This window comes from Solea solea, chromosome 11 (genome assembly GCF_958295425.1).
Source record: "Solea solea chromosome 11, fSolSol10.1, whole genome shotgun sequence".
In the NCBI taxonomy this organism is placed as follows: domain Eukaryota; kingdom Metazoa; phylum Chordata; class Actinopteri; order Pleuronectiformes; family Soleidae; genus Solea; species Solea solea.
The window spans coordinates 14,457,949-14,480,305 of record NC_081144.1 but is presented as its reverse complement, the minus strand read 5'-3'; the positions used below and the strand labels follow the sequence as shown (position 1 = coordinate 14,480,305).

At 43.1% G+C, this 22,357-nt stretch overlaps 1 protein-coding gene across 5 annotated transcripts in view; it reads right to left on the bottom strand.

Annotated features, from left to right (window-relative positions):
- Positions 1–7,097: 7,097 nt before the first annotated feature.
- The window catches only part of casz1 (castor zinc finger 1), an 82,241-nt gene continuing 66,981 nt past the window's right edge, over positions 7,098–22,357 (bottom strand). For 3 of the 5 annotated variants that reach the window (XM_058642195.1, XM_058642193.1, XM_058642194.1), the window contains exons 8-19: positions 20,954–21,819; positions 17,683–17,815; positions 17,205–17,268; positions 16,065–16,222; positions 15,710–15,832; positions 15,282–15,602; positions 14,997–15,195; positions 14,055–14,226; positions 12,479–12,627; positions 11,452–11,686; positions 10,283–10,639; positions 7,098–9,502 (exon numbers count right to left, since the gene is read on the bottom strand). In XM_058642195.1, coding sequence (XP_058498178.1) covers positions 8,238–9,502; positions 10,283–10,639; positions 11,452–11,686; positions 12,479–12,627; positions 14,055–14,226; positions 14,997–15,195; positions 15,282–15,602; positions 15,710–15,832; positions 16,065–16,222; positions 17,205–17,268; positions 17,683–17,815; positions 20,954–21,819 — 4,042 coding nt within the window. In that variant the 3' untranslated portion in view covers positions 7,098–8,237. The remainder of the gene's footprint in view (positions 9,503–10,282; positions 10,640–11,451; positions 11,687–12,478; positions 12,628–14,054; positions 14,227–14,996; positions 15,196–15,281; positions 15,603–15,709; positions 15,833–16,064; positions 16,223–17,204; positions 17,269–17,682; positions 17,816–20,953; positions 21,820–22,357) is intronic. The other 2 variants (XM_058642196.1, XM_058642197.1) reach the window with 1 other exon arrangement.

Sequence of the window (22,357 nt, the reverse complement as noted above, 5' to 3'; positions counted from 1 at the left end):
TGATGACTCATCCTTGGCAATGGGCAGACTTGAGGCAAAGTAAAACAAATAGAACACAATGTTTGGTATTTCACAGTAAACATTTATGTAATGGGGTCGGCGGGAGGCTCATTTTTCACAAGCTGTTTAAAGGGCCACAACACTTGTCTTTCCACTGGATTCTGTTTGTTTACCAAATGACAACGCTCGCGTGACATTACACTCCCACTCTTTATTTGGATTTTTTTTACGAAAATTGGTTCAAATCGCTTCAAACACCTCTTGTTTCTAACTCTGTGTGACACAAGGATTTGTTTTTGTTTAGATTCAAACCATTCATCAATGTTTAAAACGTATCTTTTCAGAATTCAAATAAATTGTAAATAAATAGCTTTGGTGTCATTTAAGACACATTTAACCTTGACTAACCTACAGCACATTCATGTAGTATATGATAAAATCATAGAAGGGTCAAGACGCCAAGTCTCCACCAGGTGAAAAAGAAAATAAACAATATAAAAAAAAGGTTCATCACCCGGCTCATTACCACAACTGGCTAATCAGCAGTTTCTGAGGTTGTTTGCTCAACTTTTTTTCCCCCTGTGTGAACGGGCCAGAGTTTAATCCAGTTTTTCAGGTTTTTGAAGTTAATAACCACACCACAGTTGTTTGTGTTCACTTACTCAATGTTCCAGCAAAACTGTGAGAAGAATGCTTTGTTATCTTTATGTCCTAACAGAAAAAAAAAAAAAAAAAGTGTTGAAAGACAAAGATTTCTAGATAGACTGCCCTCTAAAGAATGTCAGATGTGTTTATGGAAAAAGGAGGAAAAAAAAAAAAAAGTCACCCAACCAGAAAGAAAACACAGGTGTTGCACAATAGAACGGTATCTGATTCAAAGCAGCTGAGCATATAGAGAAGCAGACCTGTGCTTTATATAGTATAGCATCTTTTAAAAGGTAATTATACATTCGTTAGTGCGTGAAATCATGCGTGGAGTTGAAGCAGCAGTTGCTATGTTGTAGAGCATAACAACAACCTGGCTCTCTTGTGGTGTGGTTGGGTTTACAAGAAGAAAAACTAAAACCGACGTCATCACTAGATCACTAGTTTTAACCCATGATTCTTAGTCCACTACTGTTTGGCTGTGATGCATCTAAAATGTATTTTATCCCATGAATACGTCCACGCGCAAAATGTTTCATGTTGAATCTTATTGGCAATAACCACTTCGGTTTTTTTTTAGTATTCATAAGCAACAATCCAGGGAATCTTGGCTGAATGGCTGTTAATAGACTTTAGATTACTGCGTACGTCACACTATGATCCCTAATCACAGATGCTAAGATTATCACAGACCCAGTCACACACGTTCACGGGGAACAGAGACGCATCTAAACTGAGCCACACAAGGCAAAGCCGCATGTTCCTATGGTCCTGCATCCAATAAGGTCTTGTTAATGGTAAATTGGATGAGTGTGTGTCCAATTCTCCATTTCCTCAGAGGTGTCTGAGCAGCAACAGCTGCTACCAATGGCAAAGCAGCTTCTTTTTTTTTTTCTCTTCCACACAGCCCCCTTTTTCTGTCGTGTGACTGTGGTCTTTCCAAAATAACCCATACACATGCAAAAATAGATAAATGAACATCTATTGCAAAGGGCATGGGATTTAAAGTGAGGTCTGCTCGGGGCAGAGTGCTGAAAGAGACGAGGGAAACGTCTCGTCCAAAAATGTGAACTATAAATGGGCCAATGAAGCAGTTAAACGAGCGGGTGCAGCCATGTCATATATACACATGACACATGATACGCTGTACACCTGTGAAGCTGCATTTCAACAACAAGCACTCCGATGAGCAAGATAAGATTCGTTTTACGCAGAGAGCTTTTCTCCATTTTGCGGTCGGCGCCTCATTTTTGTGTTGCTGTTTGTGTGTCGGACAAATGGGACTTGGTTTTAAAAAACTTTCCTTTGCCACAGTTCGGGGCTCGAATATTGAGTTAGACATCAGCTGACGAAGCCAAAAGTTAACTTAATCAGGCCTTTTCAAGTCCACAGTTCCCATGCTGCGTGGAGAGGAGTCAAAATTACCGTGACGGCATTTCTCAGGCTAATGTATCTATGAGATATCAGATTATATTAAATTGAAGGATTACATACCGTCTAGCAAAAACAGACTTTTTGATGAAATTCTTTGACAGACCATTCAAAAATATAGAAACTATTCATATTTGTAGGATTTTCAAGAGTTCTCACTGTCACATTGACAAAGTGTAAATGACATCAGGCACTTTTAGAATATCCTCTCAGAAAGTTATCAGTTTTTAACATGAACAACATCCAGGTATAAAAGTCATGTGTGCTGTGTTTTTATGTTTACATATGGACTTTTATTACTGAATAGTTTATACTTCTCATGTTATTCTTCCTTTTGGCTGTTTTATAGTATTTTTTTTTTAATCGAGATTCACTTAATTATTAATTATCACTTAATAATTTACAATAAAGTTGACTTTGACTTTTGGAGGCCAGCACTTGCATGTTTACACCGTCATCACAGTAGCAGAGTGAACCAAAACAGAACAATCGCAGCCACAAAAAAAAAACTAAAGCTAAAATTGCTTATTCTCATACAGTAGTCTTTTTAATGGGCGTCATATTAGAATCTTTGTGTTTGTGTTTCCTAAGACGGGTTCCTTTCCACTGAGTTTCTGCAGAAGCCAAGTACGAACTATTATGTTTTAGTGCCACTCAATCCAACACGCTGACCCGTTTGACTTCCAAAAAAAAGTTTAAGTTGAGTTCAGATAATCCTCAACAAAACTAAGGGGTGTAGCCAGACAAACAACAAACTGTTTCAGTGAAATGTGCCTGGGGGTAGGTTTTGCAGACAGATGTGGACTTAAATAAACCATACATGCATCTCATCCCCACTAACATACCTTTGTCTCAGAGCACGGATCACTACAGGTGTTCCTTTATGATGGAAAGCACATACCGTACAGGATCGGGCCAATCAGCCTTTTGCTCCGGCTGACTTTAGAGCGGTTATTATTTCAGCACAAAAGCTGTACCCACAAATATGTTCACAATGTAGTGGCGGTAAAAAAAAAAAAAAACACGCACGCACACCGTAATTACACACATCGCCATCTCCCCTGGCAACTCATAAAAGGGAAGTACAAAGTAGTACACGCCAAAGTGTCACACGTTTATCTTATATCGGTGATATTTCTCTCTTAAAGTCTGTTGATAAGGGGAAGTGTACATGTTAAGGTCCAGCGTGTATGAATTAGTGACCTCGAATGATACGACTGTAGATTATCACAAACGGGGGCTCCTTCTCGCTTCCTTCTTTCCCAAACATGTTGGGATGTGGTAGCCTTGACGTACAACAAAGGTTGTCGTTGATCTTTGTTAACATAGCAGGCTTCTGCTTTTAAGAAATAGGGAAACTCGTGGCCCTTTTATATGAAAGGCCTATTTAAAGTGATTATACTGTCCTAAATGTTCCACACTGGATTTTTAATTTGTAACGTATGTAGCATGATAATGACGTTGAGCACACTATCTTAAAGCTACTACCTTTTTTAAAAAAAATACTTCTTGATTGTGTATGAATGACTGAATTTGTGTTTTTTTTTTGCAGGTATTATTATTGTTTTTATCTCCTCTCATATGATCTCGCTCTCTTGGATTTGAGGAGGGGGGAAAAAAAAGTCCCGAGCGGGGTTTTCCAGCTCACCCTCTCTTGCTATTGCCACAGGATTCAGGAACAGGCAGGTGGTTTAGTCCAATTCGGGCAAATCTCTATAAATCCTCCCACCGCGGCTATACCCTCCTCAGACTCCACTATACAATATCTGTCTTCATCTAAGAGTGCACAGGCCCGGCCACCTGCTTTTCCTCTGTGTCGCCCCCACCTTTCATGCTTTGTGAACTTAATAAAAGCTGCCATTAAGCAGCGCTTCATCTGTTTGGGCCTTAATCTGCCTTATAGGCATCATGTGACCACATATGCAGCGCACACCTGTCGTGTGCGTTCCCAGCCCCGCCTGTTGCCTCCCCGTGCTGCTCATACTCTCACCCAACCTGTTCCTGGCACATCAACCCACTGCATGTCAGTGATGGCCGGCATGCATGCGCCCCCACCACACACACACACACACACACACTGTCGGCACGTCCTATATATACAGTGAGGCGCTGAGGTGTTTTATGAAAAGTTAAGATAGGTGTTGTTCCCTTGTTGTTGACGCTCAGAAACACAGTGACACTGAAAACAGGCCTAAAGTCGTTCAGTATGTTTTTTATTTCACTGAGTGAAAAGCTCAATCTTTTGCATAAGACATGCAGAAACAGAAGAGAAAACATAAATATAGCACGATAAGGGTGAACAGTACTGTATCCAAGTGGAAATAAGCAATCACACTAGAATGAGTAATAGTGCTGAGGGCAACAAATTCAAGTAGACTTTAAAAAATCGCTTCATTGTCTTCTCCTTGTATAAAATGTCACATGAATCTAGCCAAATTGAACGCTAATGAGAGATGGCTTTTAGTCCAAAAGTGCAATATATTTTACAAAGTCTAAAATGTTGCTCTGCGTATCCACTACGCTGCAGTAAGCAGGCGGCTTTCATATTACATTTGTCCAGCAGTGGAAATACATCTCAGTTTATTTCCCCACCACCTTTTATACCATCCCTTTTTACTCTGTTAATTAAAACAGCAAAATGATCTGTCGTTTCAGCAGCAGTCTATGCAGGATTTGGAGGTCATTTCCGTCTGGTTTTTGTGTAATATAATTTTCATGTTTATTCTCTTTTTTTTTTTTCTTCTTTTTTTTTCTTCTGGTAGATTATATACAGGATGCCAGCTGGCTGACAGATGGTGATGCCTTTACTTGTGATTTTTCTCCATTTTTTTTCTTTTTTTTTTTTTTAATAAAAAAACATCACAAGGAGGAGAAGCAGAAAGGACAGGAACAGCTGCAGACAAGGGGGACAGGCAGAACCAGCACGCTGGCCACTGGGTGACATCAGGGAGTGGGAGGAGAACCCAGGACATGGATCAAGGAAAGAAAAAAAAAAAACCCAACAACTTGGACAAAAGACAAATAATGTGTAAATGTGCCCTATTAACACAGAACAAGACACCGAGAGCCATTTTGTTAGCGGGAGCAGGCCTCTTAAATCTGTCTTGTTCTTGCACCACAAAGTCAAGCATGGACAACAGGCGACTCCAACAACAAATATTGTTGATTCTTCTACCTGCATGGATGCAGATGTATTTTCTTTTTCCTTTTTTCTTTTTTTTTAAACTTTTCTTCAAATTCTGTGGCAAAAAAAAGTCCCAGCTTAAATTGTAGCAGAACAAAACAGGGGAAAGACGACAAGGTCATGAAATATGAATCGGAGCTCTGAGCAGCTGGGACGTAGCCACAGGTCTGTGTTCTTACAGTCACAGCCTATCTGTCTCTCTCAGACACGCACACACACACACACACACACACACTTCAGTAGTGTCACCTACACGTAGAAAAAAAAGACCTAGATTGCCACTACGACATTTTGCCGTGCCGTTGTCCCCCTCCACACGTGACCCTAAAATATCATCCAGTTGAAGCACTATCAAGAACTACATGTGTTTAATTATATTTATGATAGTTTCTTTATTTTCAGCTTTTTACAAATCCTGCTATTTTACATGTCTCTCCCCACACGCACACATATACACATACATGGACTAAATTCAAGTGCACAATGTCTCCCAGTCCCTACAGTTATCTCAGCAAACGATGGGAAAACAACAAAAAACAAATGTAGTAACGCCTCTGCTTTGCAGCAGAGTCCCGGGAGACAGTTCAGTCTGTGGACAAGGCATGCCCACAGCAAAGTAAATATAAACCAAGAATTTCAATTAATGAGGAAAAAAAAAAAACACACACACACACACACAGGCGCACACACAGAGAAAAATGACAGTAGTAAATCAAACAGAAACATCAACGACAATTCATTCAAATCAGTGTATTTTAGTTTGAGCGTCTGACATAGTTTAGAAAAAGAAAAAGAAAAAACCTATACTGCAAATATAACAGAATCTGTCAATGTTATAGTATCAACAACATTTTCCAAAAATCTGGTGTAATTAAAAAAAAAAAAAGAGGGGGGGGGGGGGGGGGTCACGCACACAAGCAAACTATAATGAGGCTATTCAAATTTTTGAGTTTTTATTATTCTCCTTTTTTACCGTTTTCTTTTTAAATGAATCTGTTCATCAAAGAGCATTTTGTTCATATATAGTTATTTTATACAGAGGAAAATACTGTACAACCTTTTTTTTTGTCTCAAAACAATATCTGGAGGAATATCATCTACACACAATATTACTCCCTAAATAGTCATCATTTATTTCCAATGCCAACGTCAGGAGATAATTCATGATCAGTGTGTCCACTCCTTGGCAATACATATTTGCTCAATGTAATGATTTATAATTTAGCACTACAGTAAAAAGAGCATGAACGGCTTAAGAATGATTTTTAAATCACAGTCCATATTAGTGTTTCTTGTCAGGACACTGTTTTTCCGGTGTACCCGTTTCCTTTTTCTTTTCTCTCTCTCTCTCTCTCAAAAATGTCCAATCACAGATGCAAAATAAAACCCAGTCTTTAAATAAATCACAGAACAACAGTTCTTTGTCACACTAACATCTATTTGTGCATTAAAGCAAAAGTGAACTAAAACATTTTTATTTATTTTTTTTAAAGCAAAGTCCCTGTTGAAAGATATATATGTCATCAGTTTGTTTTTTTATGTTTTTGTTTTTTCTCCAGACGGTAAAAATGAACCTAAAAAGTGCAATAACACCCTAGAAATTTTCTCATTGGAAGGTCACATAAATATTAAATAAAAACCGTTATAACAGGAGCTCAACCACAGCCATAGTGAATGGAAAAACAGAATGCCGTCGAGACATCTTTTTCGGTCTGTACATTTTCGACATAAAATACACAACCTGACGCTTCCTCTGTCGCTGCGTCTGAGTGACTCATTGTTTCCTCTGGTCAAGCTGAAACCACGCCCACCCTCCCACCGCCCTCCCACCCGCGTCCCCTCCCATCCGACTTGCCAGCCGTTAATCATGACCTCGCCTGCTCACAGATCGATATGCTTCTGACTAACAACACAACAACAACAAAAAAAAAAAAACGACACTGTAATGCAAAGATTCAAATAAGTAACAAAAATATTATTCTTTTTTTCTTTTCTTTTCTTCTTTTTTTTTTTTAAATATGCTCACGAGCTTTCTATCGTCACCGGTATCGCCGTGGTCAGCTAAAATAAAAAGTGCACTATCCACACAAACTCAATTCCTCCACAGGGGGTGAGAAATGAACGGGGGCTGAGCTGGGATTTGGTGCTAGTGGAACATTTTCTAGCAGAATGTCAGAGAGAGAACTGTGGAGACTGGTGACTCGCCGGACGCCCCGACTGCAGCTGAGGCTAAGAAAAAAACAGACAGTTACTGGTCAATTCCACATGTCATTGAGAACAAAGAAAATCACCTGAGAGAGATGGGAACGAGCAAAATGTCACCCCCCCTTTTCTCTCCATCTCTAACAATAAAAATAAAAATAATAATAATAATAATAATAATATATTAATACAGAAAAAAAAAGATCAAATGTTTGAAACGAATCCTGTTTCCCCTCCTTAGTGATTCACATCCCTTTTTCTGTGTCCACGGCCCTGTGATTCATGTCACCCGTGCCAGCAATTTTCCTTTTGTATATCGTCGTTCACACACACGCACACACACACACACACGCACACGCACTTACATTTATAGTTATATAGAGATTTGTTTTTCTTTTTTCTAACATTTTTTTTTTCCACACACAAAAAGTGAAAAAAATTAAAATAAATAAAAGTCAACCATGCACGCACACAAAAAGACTGATGTGTAGTAAAATGCTTTACATTGCTGCCCCGTGTGTAAAACAGGGCCTAATTCTGTGTGTCTCCGTTCATATTTTTTAATGCATAATTGAATTAATAATATTGGTCATCTTGTAAACATCATAATAAATCACTTTTGGGCCGTCATTTTCTCCACGCTGTTGTTTGTTGTCGTCTGAAGTCTCTAAACATGATAAATGAGGCCACTTTCATTTTTGTTTGTTCATAGTACACAGGGTTTTTCTTCACTTCCTACAGTTACTGTTGATTTATGTTTTTTTTGTTTTTTTTTTCATGGGTCAGTGTCTTGCTTTTCCAGTTGGCAAGTATCAGTGTGGTTAACGGAAGCATCAAAACTCATATCATTGTCCTTTTCAGCATCAGGCTCCGGCATCGAATCGTCATTCGAATCAGAGTTGAGGTCCTCCTCTTCCTCGTCCTCGTCTTCATCCTCCTCCTCCTCTGCGTGTGGCCCCTCCTCTGGCGACAAGTCGTCTTCAGCTTCTCCAGATGTTCCCGTCGTGTCATCCTGCGCTGCCGGCAGACCCAGCGTGGGTGTGGAGTTGTGGCCGGATCTCACGACGTCATGGTGGATCTTCTTGCTGAGGTCCAGTGAGTCGCTGAGACCCAAACCGGCTGCATTCTTCAGGAAGAACAGGGAGCTGCTGGTGTCAGTGCCCAGGTTGAGGGAGCCGTCCAGGCTGATGGAGGAGGGTGGGTATGGGTGGTTATAGTCAGACCCCATGTCTCCGATTGGGTAGAGCATGGAGGGAGCGTTGCTGTTGATGTGTTGGGACAACGCATGGAGGCCACCAGGTGAGGAAGTAGGAAGAGCCATGGACACTGGAGGGACCGCCAACATACTTGCTCCCAGGTGGTGAGTGGCCTCTTGTTTGGGCGACACAGACGGTAGCTCCCCCCGCTCCTGCTTTTCATGCTTTCTCTTGTGGGAGTCCATCTGGGACATGCCCACCACCGTGTGCTTACACTCGGGGAAGGTGCAGTGGAAGTGTGAGCACTTGAGCTTATATTTGCAGTCGAGAACCTCACAATCGACGCTGGAGCTGAACTGACAGAAGCCCGCGGCGCTGATCACATCTTGCTTGCCGTGGTGCTTGCGGTGGGCCGTCACCTTGGTGCTGTCGGTGCAGCGGAAACCGCATCGTAGGCAGTGGAAGTGGGTGCTGTTGCCTGAGAACTGGCAGTCGGGGAAGTTGCAGCTGAGTGAGGATTTGAAGCGCTTGAAGTCGTCCAGGACCAGGTTGTCCACGCGGTCGTGGTGCTGTGCATGCTTGTACATGTGGGTTCGGCCGCAGAACTTGTAGCCACAGTTCTCACGTGTGCAGTGGTAGTGGGTCACCTTCAGAGAAAACTGGCAACTTGAGTCCTTGCAGTTCTCATAGAGGTCATAGCGCCGGAAGCCCTCCAGCATCATCCCTTCATCCAGCATCTTGCGTGACGACGCGGTCTTGCGGCGCTTGCCAAATGGTGACATGTCCTCGATGATCCAGAAGCGCTTTTTTGCACCAGTGGCCGTGGGGATGGAGATGGTATTGCCTGGAAGAAAGGAGGGAAACACATTAAAAAACAATCAGTTCACAGAGTAAAACCCACAAACTACGAGCAAATTACATAGCAAGACCCTCGTCTAATGCGCAACCTTACTCAGCCCGAAGTGGTTCATGGCTGAGTAAGCACAGAGAGCAACACATTTTTTATTCCTAATTTCCAGAATGATTAAAGGAGAGAGAAAATGATAGATTGACTTTGGAACATGACACTTTTACAGGGTGTCTCCAGCCTCCAAACAGAGGCGGAGCTGTGGGTCTTAACCGACCCTCTTATCTCCATGTTGTTTTATGAGGGGCACCCACCTTTTGCAACACCCTGCGGTCACTGCTAATGATGTGATCCCTGTTCTGCGAGACAGGAAGCAGTGGGCCTCGATAAAACTTAAAGCGTGATTAAAATGCTGCTGATGCAGCCTTGTTAATGGAAGCTAAACAAGGCCCAGGCTTCAGACGATGTTGTGCCAAATTTACTGCTCTGTCCCTAAATCCTAGCAATGCAGAGAAAACATGAAAGCCGACACAATGGTGCGAGTAAAGTCATTTAGCACGCTTGTTCTGTTTCTGTACCAACGAAGTAAACATGCACCTTTCATTATTTACTTTGCACAACAATTCTCAGTTTTCATGCAGCAAAGTCCTTTTTTTTTAAACTTTTCTTTTCTTCCTACAACAATTCTGCAGATACAGACTGGATCACACAGTTAAATGCTGCATAGGATTCAATTCAGTGACAGCTGCAGTGTTGGTTTGCGCCGGGGATAAGTACCTGCAGCATCCTGCACTATAGGGACGTCATTTTTAACTGGAGTCGGAGTGGCAATGATGGGGCTGAAAGCTGGTGTGTTGGTTGGCATGACAACACTCCGAGTGGCTCCCAGAGAGGCGCTGAGCAGAGAGTATGACAGACAGGATGGAGAGAGGAGGTATGGGAGCGAGGGGAGATGAGGTCGGAGGAGAGCAGGAGAGAGGGATGGGACATGGGACTGGAGACCAGGCTGAGGAGCGGAGGTAGGAGGACGTGGTGGTGGTGGTGGAGGAGGAGGGGAAGAAGGAGGTGCATTTTGGGTAGCGCTAGGGTCAGCAGGGGTGGTAGGAGCAGAAGTGGTGGCAGGGCAGCCGTGTCCTGGAGAGACAGGTTGACCAGAGAGAGTGAAGGACAGACAAGAGGGGGAAAACACACACACACACACACAAACGAGGGCCAAATTGCGAGCACACACACACACACACACACACACACACACACACACACACACACACACATTCATACATATACAAAGAGAGATGGGAGGTAAAAGGGGAAGATACAAGATAAGAGAATGATACAAAATGAGGCCCATTCCACACAAGTAACCCAAACACCAGCCAAATCAACAATGATGAGTGTTGTGGATAAAACTGGCAACACATGGAGGAATGTGAAAATCACAGGCAGGCTCAGATTTAGAAAGAAAAGCAAGTAAGTTTGAAGAAAATGCAAGAAAGTGTCTGCTTTCCTGTCCTTTCTCCCACAATTCCACCCTCTTAAAGTGCTGAAGTAGACATAAAGCCACAGGGATGATCTCTGGCCAAAGGAAAATGTAATAAGCTACATAGAGTGCAATAACTCAAACCACTGATGTACAAAATGGATGTTTTATAAGGATGACCACGCAAACTGCAAAACGATTGTGTCCACAATTCAGAACAATACAGCGTTGTCGTCACCCTTTTATAACATGACTGATTTAAGTCAAACAACTAAATGATAAAAAAAAAGAAAAACCTGACCAGAGAAGGCATGAGATGAAAAGATGTTGCTTAAGAACTGAGCAAAGCCCTTTGTATAAATGAGAGATGGGAATATTTCACTTTTTTAGATTAAAGCTCTCAACATGCTGCCACTTAAACACCCGTCAGGTTGTTGTTGTTGTTTTTGTTTGTTTTTTGACATACCTGCTGGAGAGCTATCATTGCCCACTGGTGTGCTTGTACAACTGCGGTCCTGGTTTGAGGACTCAGAGGAGAGGCCCAAGGGGCTGCCTCCTCCTCCCATGTAGTCCATGTAATCATCAGTCTCATCCATGACACTGGAGAAGTTGGATGTGAAGCCACCCTGGTTGGCCATGGACCCAGACATCATGCCGGACGCATGCTGCATCTCATCTGCCCTCTGTCCGAGAGGCATCACCTGGAAAACAAATGAGCGTCACAGTGAGGCCCATTTGAATATATCTTTGAATAAAACATATCATTAACGCAGGTGTTGGCTCTTGGATTGCAACCAAGCACTTCTCCAAACGTCAAAACTATTTTTGAAAGAATGAAACTCACTTCTGTCATTATATGAAGACTTCCGAACTTCAAAAAAAAGAAGAACCCAAACTAGAAGATCCACATATTTAAAATCTACGTAAGGGGACAGGATGTACTGTATAGTCTTGGTTAGGGAATCAAGTACACACGCCACTGCTCCGCTGTGAAAAATGCCGTTAAAAACAATTACATAAAAACTAGGTCATTAAGACTGAATGTTATTGACTGATAAGTACAATTACAAGAAAGTCATTCAAATTTCCTCCAATCTTGGTGATTTTTAAACGTGTTTTAAACTTGGGGGGGGACCTTTATTCTTGTGTTTTTTTTTTTTGTTTTTTTTAAGTAGATGTGTAAATTAAACAAATATAAATGAAGTAACAATACCTGGGTATTTTTATTTAAAATATTTGCTACTGATTTATTATCAGGGGGAAAAAAAACAAACAAACATACATAACCACTAGCTCAATGTGCATTCCCCTGGTAATCTGTCAGTTAAAGGGTGTGTGAGGTACTTGGCTTTGTTGCGATACATATAATTCAATAAATGTTTCAGCCTGTGTTTTTGTTCACTGACGTGTTCAACCCATATTTTCAGTTAATTACCCTTTGCAGAATGGCATGTTTTATATGCCATGGCGTGTGTGTGTGTGCGTGTGTGTACCTGGGATGGGACTCTGTCAAAATTCTTCCCCAACATCCGCCTCATGTGTTTGCGTGCATGTGATGTCATCTGGTGCTTCAGCAGGAAGGAGAACTGGCAACCCTCGCGGATGCAGTGGAAGTGGCTGTTGACTTGGTTATACTTGCAACCTGCGAGAAGAAAACAGCAACAGTTGTAAAGTCTCCGTTTGCAGATTAATCTGTCTTTGGCTGATTGCGAGGCGTCTGAGAACAGCTCGGGTGGTAAATGCAATATTATCCGCATGACGGTGTTATGATTAGATCAAACACAGAGTGAAATATTTTTAGGTTTTTTTAATTTCATGATATACTCTAGCACCGACAAAAGAGGGATCGGGTTTCAAAGTGTTTCGGAGTGCACATGTAGGAGGAATATTAGATCACTCTGGTGTCACACTGAGCAAGTCAAGGCTTCTGTTCACTAAACCTGTGGAGCTCTTTTATTACACTGACATGCTTTATTCAATTAAGAATTTACATAAATAAATTCTCATTTTCAGTGGGCCAATAATGCACACACCCCTGCAAACCAAAGTAAATATACAATTATTACCATATTAAATTCATTTTTCAAAGTATCTCCATTGTCATTTTTCCTTTTGTTCTCCATCGCGCTGCTGTCTGCTTCATATCCTTGTGTTCTTTTCTCGTGTTTTAACTGGTCTGCGCTCTAATTGCTTTATGATTTCAAATTAAATGAATGTTCTGTTTTGTGCCTGTTAATCAAATACCATTATATAAAAGCAGGCAGAAATAATTGAAAGAGTAACATGCTGGGCAGGTGCTAGCATGTCAGTAACCATGGCGCCCGGTTTAAGAGCACAACATGTCTGTGTCATCAAACAGCTTTTGCGCACACACAACATTTTAAACACGCAAAGTTGAGCAAATAACAGTAACCCCCGTGACATGAAGGGCCTTTTGTGAGACAGGAACCTGGTAACATCATCAGCTGTGTTCAGTTTAATGTTGCTGCCATGGATACTGGCAACCCATCAATTCTTTATGACTGGAGCGCTAGCGATGGTAATCCTTTCTGTTTTTCCCCCAGCCCAAACAATACAGTTGGCAGATCAGGCTGAGGACAAAAAACAGCTGTTTAGGGCCTGTTTTTGTTTGCTTTGTTTCAATGTCCTGAAAAGCTTGTGTAACCGCCGGAAAAAAAAAAACAGATCACTTTTAATTCATTTTGCTGCAGTGGCAGTGGTAGCTGTGAGGCGCAGCTTCACAAAACAAACAGGCTAAAACAGACATGCCGGATAATTAACAAACACAAACCTAATTGCTCATTTTCTGACAGGGGGCAAAAGTAAGAAGAAAACAACCTGGTTGTGACTCCACCCCCCCCCCCCCCCCTCCTTTGACATTACTGCTCATACAGTACAAGCAAGACTATACCTTTGGGACTTGACTTGCCATTTTGAAAACGCAACAGCGAACGCTGCGACCAATGTTTTAAACCGCTGTTTGCAAACGCGAATCAACCAAGGCCTCTATCATTTCAAAAAAAAAAAAAAAGTAAAGAGGAAATAAACCAAACTTGCTTTTAATCTTACCCAGCCTCCCACACTCCTCTCGCTTGGTAAAATATTTGAAGCCGTTGGCGGCGCGGCGCTCGGCTTTCTCGTGCTTCTTGACGTGCCACGGCAGCTTGGTGGTGATGTTGGTGACAAAGAAGCAGCCAGGCCGCAGACAGTGATAATGGCCCCTCATTCTGAACTCGCAGTGCTGCAAAGGAGACACACAATTTACAATTCCGTGAGTCAAAGGAGATGATTGATATTATTTGAGCTTGTGTGTGTGCAAAGTTAAAGTAAGCAAGCACTACACAACGCAGACTCTCACAGAGCTTTCCTCTCTGGTCTTGTGGAACATCCCATACTTCTAGCATGATTACTTTTTACTTTTTTTTTTATTCCAGGTTTCCATTCAAACATGTCTGTGCAGCACCATCTGCTTGTGAGGCCCAGATCCCAGAGGACTGGGCTAAATAAGATCTACTCAGCTTAGGAGACGGGGGCTGTGTGGGTGTGTGTGTGTGTGTGTGGGGGGGGGGAAGCTTTTTTGTGAGATGGGTGATTTTCGACACATTAATGAATTCATTTAAACGCTTTTCCAAATACGGGCTCATGAGAGCAGGCAGGGGCTGCCATTAAGGTTTCATTTGCCAAGCATTCCCCTGATTTTTGCCCTATTCCAGACAGCCTTGTTTACTGTGCAAGTGACAATGATTTATTGGGTAATATCAGCTAAATTGGCCTTTTCTGAGAGGAGAATGCGGCAGTCAAAATGACATCATTGACATATAAACAGGCATTACTGGGGTGAGTCGACTGTCTTTTTCAGCAGAGATGGAAGACAGGGAGCAGCGCGTGTGAAAGCCTTGAGTCAAATAACCTCAAATACTGGTCTAATAGATAGCATACTTCATGCTTAGAAATGCAGGGAGATGACAGTAGGTGATTCAGCTCTTGGCAGAGTTATTGAGTGCCACTCACCTGGTTGGGACAGAGACACTGGAGAGAGTAGTAGGCGAACTGATCGCGGATGTTGACCAAGTTGTTGCTGGGGTTGATGTGGTCCAAACAGTGGGACTCGGCCTTGCCAGAGGTCTTGCACACATACTTGCAATTCCCAAACAAGCAATGGAAGTGGAACTTGTTTGAGTACTTACAGTCGGTAGCTAAACAGGGATCACTGGATCAAAGAAAAAAAAAACACACTTTAATTATAAAAGGACTGTATGCTGTCAACTCTGACACACAAAAAAAAACGTCACATACTTTTCTTGGAATTGCAGGAAACCAGGTTTGACTTGAGGCTTCGCATTCTCTAAGGAGGTGGTGGCCAGAGGGGAGTTCGCTGGCAGGCTGGGCATTGAGGCCGACATCTGAGGGATCGTGCCAGTCAGCTGCTTCCAGGCAAGAAGGGAGGGAGGAGGAGAGCTGTAGCCACCAGAGGAGGTGAGGTGTGCCACATCCATGGAGGTGTTGTTGGCCATAGACACTGGTGCAGCAGGCTGCAGAGGGGCTCCCTCACTGGACTCCTTGCCCTCGCCAAACTGAGACTCTGACTTTATTTTCAAGGTGGCTCGGAGGTGGAAACTACACAACAAGACGGTAGGTCATTGTTTTAATTCATGCTGATCAATGAAGCTGAAAACTAAAAAGAAATGTTCATTTTCTGATCGGTAAACCTGCGTGACACTCACTTAGCATGTTTTATGGCTCCGTCCACAGTGCTGAAGAGAGCGCCACAGTCTTCCACCACGCAGTGGAAGTGGACTTTGTGAAGGAAGTCACACTGAGACTCACAGAAGTCGTCTGTGTCAAACCTAATCATTGACAGATAAACTGTAAGTGTGCTGCCTTCTCACACAACAACAAACACTAACAAGACAACTTTCATTTGACAGTAAATGACTGCAACTCCATCACACAGTAAGTCAATTACAATTTCCTCGGTTTTCAGTGGCCGGGTACGTGAGGAACCGTAACAGAACATACCTTTTATGGGTCAAATATTCTTTAACACTCTGTTTTGACAAGTTTTTTTTTTTTTTTTACCTGCGGAGGTATGTCCTCCAGATCTCAGTGTGTTTTTCTAGAAGGGGCCTCTTCAGCTCTCTGTTCAGATACTGTGCCGCCTCTGAGGGGTCACTGCCCTGCTCCAGCTCTGTCTTCAGGTTCATGGCGTTGAAGAGAGCAGGGTTCACCTGTGACATCTGCAAAACACACAACACGCATGACTTGGTAAAGCATCGGAAAAGACCTAGTGTTTGTTTGTTTTTTGGGTGCAACCTAAAAGCTGACATGTCTTTGTTCATTGAGTTCTCTGGGGAACAATGATCATCAGTGATCCGATCGAGGCCAGATCACTCGAAATCCAGGTCCCAATGCGTCCCGAATGTGTCCTCACATCCGATTACAATGGACACATGAACACAATCTGTCCTCAGGTTAGTCTTTGAAGACCGCCTTTTTAGCTGGCGTCTTCTGACCAGCGGTAGTTTCACAGCCGAATTTATTCCAAACTAATCCGAATTTATTCGTTGCCACGAAATTACATTTTTCTTACGATTCAAACTTTTCGATTCCCTCTCTCTCCCTCTCTGTCACCCACACACACACAACCACCCTGACTTATCTGTACCACGATCAGATCATTTGTGTTCACAGGAGACCTCGGGAGACCAGGATGCATTTTAATACCAGGTGTGAACAGTCGGTGTCAGTCAAATAAGATATATGAGTGAGACGATGTCCATTTTGATCTTCGCGACGACAAAGTGTGCATCGAAATTTCCTGACACCACTATTTAGACTGAGGGGGGAAAAATGAGGGACACGTCATCCATTTATTTTCCCCACCTGCCTTTTTAATCAAATAATTTACAAACTCGATAAATAAATGCAGAGCGAGGCGAGGGAAGAAAAAGTATAAAGGAGGAGAGAAAATGGATGGCAAGTTCAAAACAGCTCATCAAAAAACAAACATCTCTATATATCTGGCATGGCATCCAGCTACTGCTTCATTATATTAATTTGTGAGAGGTGCGGGGAAAATTACGCTGTATGAAAAATGGCTGGAAAATTTAAATGATACAAACTCATCTTATTAGCGGTGAAACATTAAAAAACAAACAGGCCCCTTCGCGTCTCGCTAATTTGTCTTGGGATGAAAGGCGTTTGATGGATGGATCTTACCTTATTCATAAGCGAGGATAAAAGAGATGTATTCCCTGGTACAGGGTGTCCGTTTGATTCATTACTGGAACAAGGAAAATGAACAATGTTTAGTCAAGATTTGCATGAGAACAGTAAATATTACTATTTATCACACAAGGTGTGCCTGTATAATGAAGAAGAAAAATGCTGTCTTCTTAGGAAATAAGATCTACAGTGAGTTGGAGGGAAGATTGGACTTGAAGGTTTATGTAAACATCCTTCTCACAAAAATGTGTTGAGGATTTTATAATTATGTGCACATATATAAACGGGATATTTGTGATAAATAATATGAATACAACCCTGACTCAGGCTGCCGACACTGTAGAAATCATCTATCAATCACAGAAACCTCATTTTGGTGTTGATTTATTTGGCGAATAAACCGTATTAGCTAATTTTACAGCAGGAATTCATACACAATATTAACCCACTGTGTGCAGCACACTGCGCGTACCTGTGGTCTTTCTTGCTCAGGTCCAGGCTGTGCTCCTGCGTGGAGTCCTGGGAGGTCCCACAGTTGCCGTCCACTGGCTCCTGTTTCACGTGAACCAGATTGAACTGGCTGGCTGAAGCCGACTGCCCGTTCCCTGAGGATCAAGCCAGAGGCGCAGAGGAGAGAAGAGACAACAAAGTTATTGCTGGTCAGCATTATTACCGTATGACGAGATCCAATGTGACTTCTGTCCTGGCCCGAAAAGAATACTCTGAGTGATAATTATTGCAAAATTATGTCAGGCTGTCAAGCCTTTTAAATGGTGATTGAGAGGCGGGAGATATGAGGGGAAAAGACTCCTTTTTCTGCAGCACTTGTCACAACTCATTTGCCAGGCTGCCTCTTAACTGGTCATTAAGTAAGATGCTAATGCTGAGGGAAAGTGGCAGTCTCAGATTGGCCCGACCCCCTCCCTTCCCACCTTCCCTGCCTCCTTGTTGGCCTGACAACAGACGGCAGCCAATGCCACTGTGCGTACCCACAAGGAACAGGGGTGCTATGTCGGTCAGATTGGAGCTGACAGCCAATCAGATTGGTTCAAATAGCATGACCCCTCTTTCACATTCTCCTCCAAATAGGTATTCAGTGGACGCTGTGAGTGAGGACAGGAGAAGTGAAATTAAATAAATAAGCAAATAATGTGGCGTGGAGGGAAAAAAAAGAAAGAAAAGAAAATGCTGCGAGGTAGTTTAAGTCAGTTTAAGTCTGCCCCGTCTACCCACGAGGGACTGAAATATTAATTTGTCCCGGGGCTATACAGAAAAAGCTGGGCCTCTGTTTGACAATAGGTGGTGTTTTATTTATAAAAAAAATGGAGTGGGAGGCCCCCAGTGGAGCCTCAATGCAAGTCTAGAGAGCACCACCGGCTGTGATCGTTTGGTGAGGGATCAGTTGTTTAGGGATTGAAGCTGGTGCTGAGGGATTGTGACAGGCAAGGTCATGTGCCCTTGGCCCTCAGCCTGGTGAGTCCTCTCTCGTTTTTCTTACCAAGGAGAAAACAGGACCAGCCTACGTGAGGGGGAAACCGACCAGAGTTCCCCCTGCTACAAGATGACCCAGAGACATATCAGGGAGAATAGGAGTGGAAAAGCCCGTCTTGGGTGATGAGATGGGGAGGTATCACTGTCAGTGTCAGTTCATTCTGACAATGGCTGAGGTTGGAGGGGCTTGGGGGTGGGGCATGGGTGGATCCGAACGAAGAAAAACAGCAGTCAAACAATTTTGCATCTAATTTGAGGTCAGTGAATGCATACCAAGTCTCTGCATAGTGCTCCTCCCCTCCCCCAACGTCACCAAACTTTTACTAGCCAGACAAACCGCGCCTTGTCATTAACAATCTCATCAACATCGCAGACCAAATGAGAGGAGCCACCACTCACTATATGATCTACACAAATGAAATGCTCTCCTTTTGCTCTATCAGACGATGACTGAGCTTTACAGGTGCATTCAAAAAGCAAAGATCTCTTACTCTGTTGCACACCATGAAGTTATACTTCTTTCTTTTTCCCCCAAAAAAAGGGGGAACAAATGAGTTTGACTCAAAGCAGCTTCTTTCTGGAAATTATCCAGGAAAAATGTACCACCATGTAATTACTCCGGATAAGATACAGAGCTTGTGAAAGATCATTTGCACTGTGTATCTAATTAGTAAACCCTTCAGATGCTCGAATCTCTGAGAAAAACACTTAGGAATTAAATTAGAGTGGAACATTAATAAAGAAATACTGAGAAATTACTGAAAGCAGAAAGAAGAAAAAATGTGCAATTCACAAGACCGTTTCACACATGCACAAAAAATAAACACTGTGTACAATAGCCACAAACACTGTGACTTTTCTCACATATTTTCAAAAGAGAAGCACAAACCACTTCCTCCTATTTAAGCCATAAATGTCCTGTTCACACATTTTATGAAAAAACATATACGAGAAACAAAACCACAGGTACCTCTCCATCCTGTATCTGCAAGGAAAGTTTGCGAATGAGGTAAAGGAGCTTATGTGAAACTGGCTTTGCTGTCCAGCAGCGAGATCTGCGCCGCAGCCGCTCAGCTAACTAACAAAATGGGCGTTGAACGCACCATTGGTGAAGGCCCCCCCACCCTCAGTGGGGGCCTCCACCAGTGTTCAGACTAACGAGGTGGAGCTCAGCCTGACAGCCTGGGCTCAGCTTGGCTCCCCGGAGCAGCTGCCCCATCTCTCTCCCAGGGCCTGTCCTGCTCCAGGAAGACAACCAGGAATTGTAAATCCTTCCCAGTCCCAACATCCGGAGATGCTCCCCCTTACAGCGCCTTTTACAATCCACACCCCACCTGCTCAGGCTCAACACAGGAGGCCCCACTGCTACATTAATGCAAAGACTGTGCCGTGCAGTGCATTATCAATTTAATACCTTAACTTCATTTCCAGAAGCTTTGTTTAGAGCAGTATGATAAACAGAGACAAGGCAATTACCTCCAAGAATTATGTGGATTGTGTTTATGCTAAACAGATATTGACATGTTTTTTCTGGGAACAGACGGTTTCTGGAAATTCAAAAAGTGTGTCTTTGCTGATGCATGGAAGTGTGTCTGACTTCTTGTATCAGTGGAAAAAAAACCAAACCTTACTTTCAGCTCTGGTGCATTGAGTCATTTCTGCCTGAGAGATTTCAGGGTTTTTTATCAGTTTGCATAGAGGATACGAGAGAGAAAAAAAAAACATTTTTTGTTCTCGCAATTTCTGAACTTAATTTCATTCCACCTCCATTTGCTTGGAACGGGCGCAGACACAGATAAGAGACCAATGATGAGGAAACATGTTCGACACAAGCCCCAGGAGCCCCCGCTCTGAACATCATAAGAGACTTTTACAGGCTCTATTCGCCCCTGTCAGCGCATTTATCTCCAAATGGATTGTGGGTATCTAACAAACGATCAACACAATAACAAGCCCAGAGCAGAGGACCATGCCTCCGGTATGTCCCTTTAAGCCTTTTTTTTTTTTTTGGCCTTTCTTTCCACTGTGAGTTAGTGAGAGAAATGACCTCTGAGTGCACTCTCCCCGCTCTGACTGTGGTCGAGTCAAGTTCACATACAGACAAATGGATGTGGCTTCTATTCTATATTATACTGTATACTGTATGTACCACATAATGATAAAGTCAACATTATAACTCATTAATGAATGGGTTTAGACAATAATATACAAGAAATAAGACCAGTGGGATCACTGTTTGTGAAGTGACTAACCTGCATCTGGGTTGTTGGAGGGCTTCAGGGCAGCAGCTGCCAGTCTTGCCATCATGGGTGATATCAGGCCTTTACTGGCCGAGATCTTCTCCATGATGGAGGAGGTGGCGTATGAGGTTGGGGTGGACGCCATGGCTCCATCTGCCCCTGCTGAGGAGCTACATTGGGTTAGCGAGTCGGTGGGCATAGAGTGGGCCCCAGAGGATGCAATTGACATCAGGCTAGCGGCCGGTGTTGGTGGTTGCAGAGGCAGCCTGGTGGTCATGAGAGGGAAGAAGGGGTTGGAGGCCAGAGCGCTATTGGAGAGGGCAAGGGCCACTGGCATGTTGCTGGGAAGGGCCTGGGACAGCAGGCTGGACATGCGTTGGCCCGCACTGGCCAGTGAGGGTGTAGGCTTGATGGCTGGGCCTCCTGTGCATGAGGAGACTGCAGTGGTGGGCGGGGCCAACAGGTGTGATACAGTGGTGGACTGTTGGGTCGTAGGCGAGGCACTCAGGCTTGAATTTTTGCTGCTGATGGCTGAGAAATCCATCAGGTCATCGTTGCTCGAATCATCCTGGTCATCCTTTGGTGGCAGATAGGCGGAAGAGAGGCCCATGACGCCTGTGGAACGGATGTGCCGGCGCTCGTGTTTGCGCTTGTGGGAGGTCATCTGGCTGGTGGAGGTAAAGGTGAAGCCGCAGCCTGAACGGATGCAGTGGAAGTGGTTGGTGGCTTTGCTGTACACACAGCCTTCGTACTTGCACTCCTCGTATTTGTAAAACTTCTTGAAGCCGTCTTTGGCATAGGCGTCATCCTTAATGTGGTAGCTCTTGTGCTTCTCAATGTCACACTTGTTTTTGAAGGTGAAGGTGCAGCCTGGGCGCCTGGGAAATGAAAGGGAAATAAGGGGGGAAACATGATTCCACACGAAGCTCCGTTACAAAGTCTCCGCTGTACCTCAGTGCAGTTGGGAGTCATGGAGAGGGTCCACATGACTCAAATACTTGTCAATGGAGTAATGATAACTGTGAGGTGGTTCCGTGACACAGCAGCAGCTCATTGACACATCACAACCCTCAACCTCTGCCAGAGGGATACATTCCAGCAAGTGGTTATAACCATTGATAAGAGTTCTGGGGTGCACGCTCTTCAAAATAAGAGCATGAAGGCTTGTAGCATGTAGCTCAGTGCACATTAATTATTATGTTATTAATACTACTACTACTTCTAATAATAATAATAATGATACATCATTTTTTCATACATACATCATTTTTAACTGTGATTTTCAGAAACACCACGTAGAAGCCATTTGATATGATATTCACTGATGCTGTAGGACACGCTGTCACCAAGGAGGTTATGTTATTGGTTTATGGTTTCAAAAATGAAAAGAAGGATTTTGATGACATTTTCTTGGGG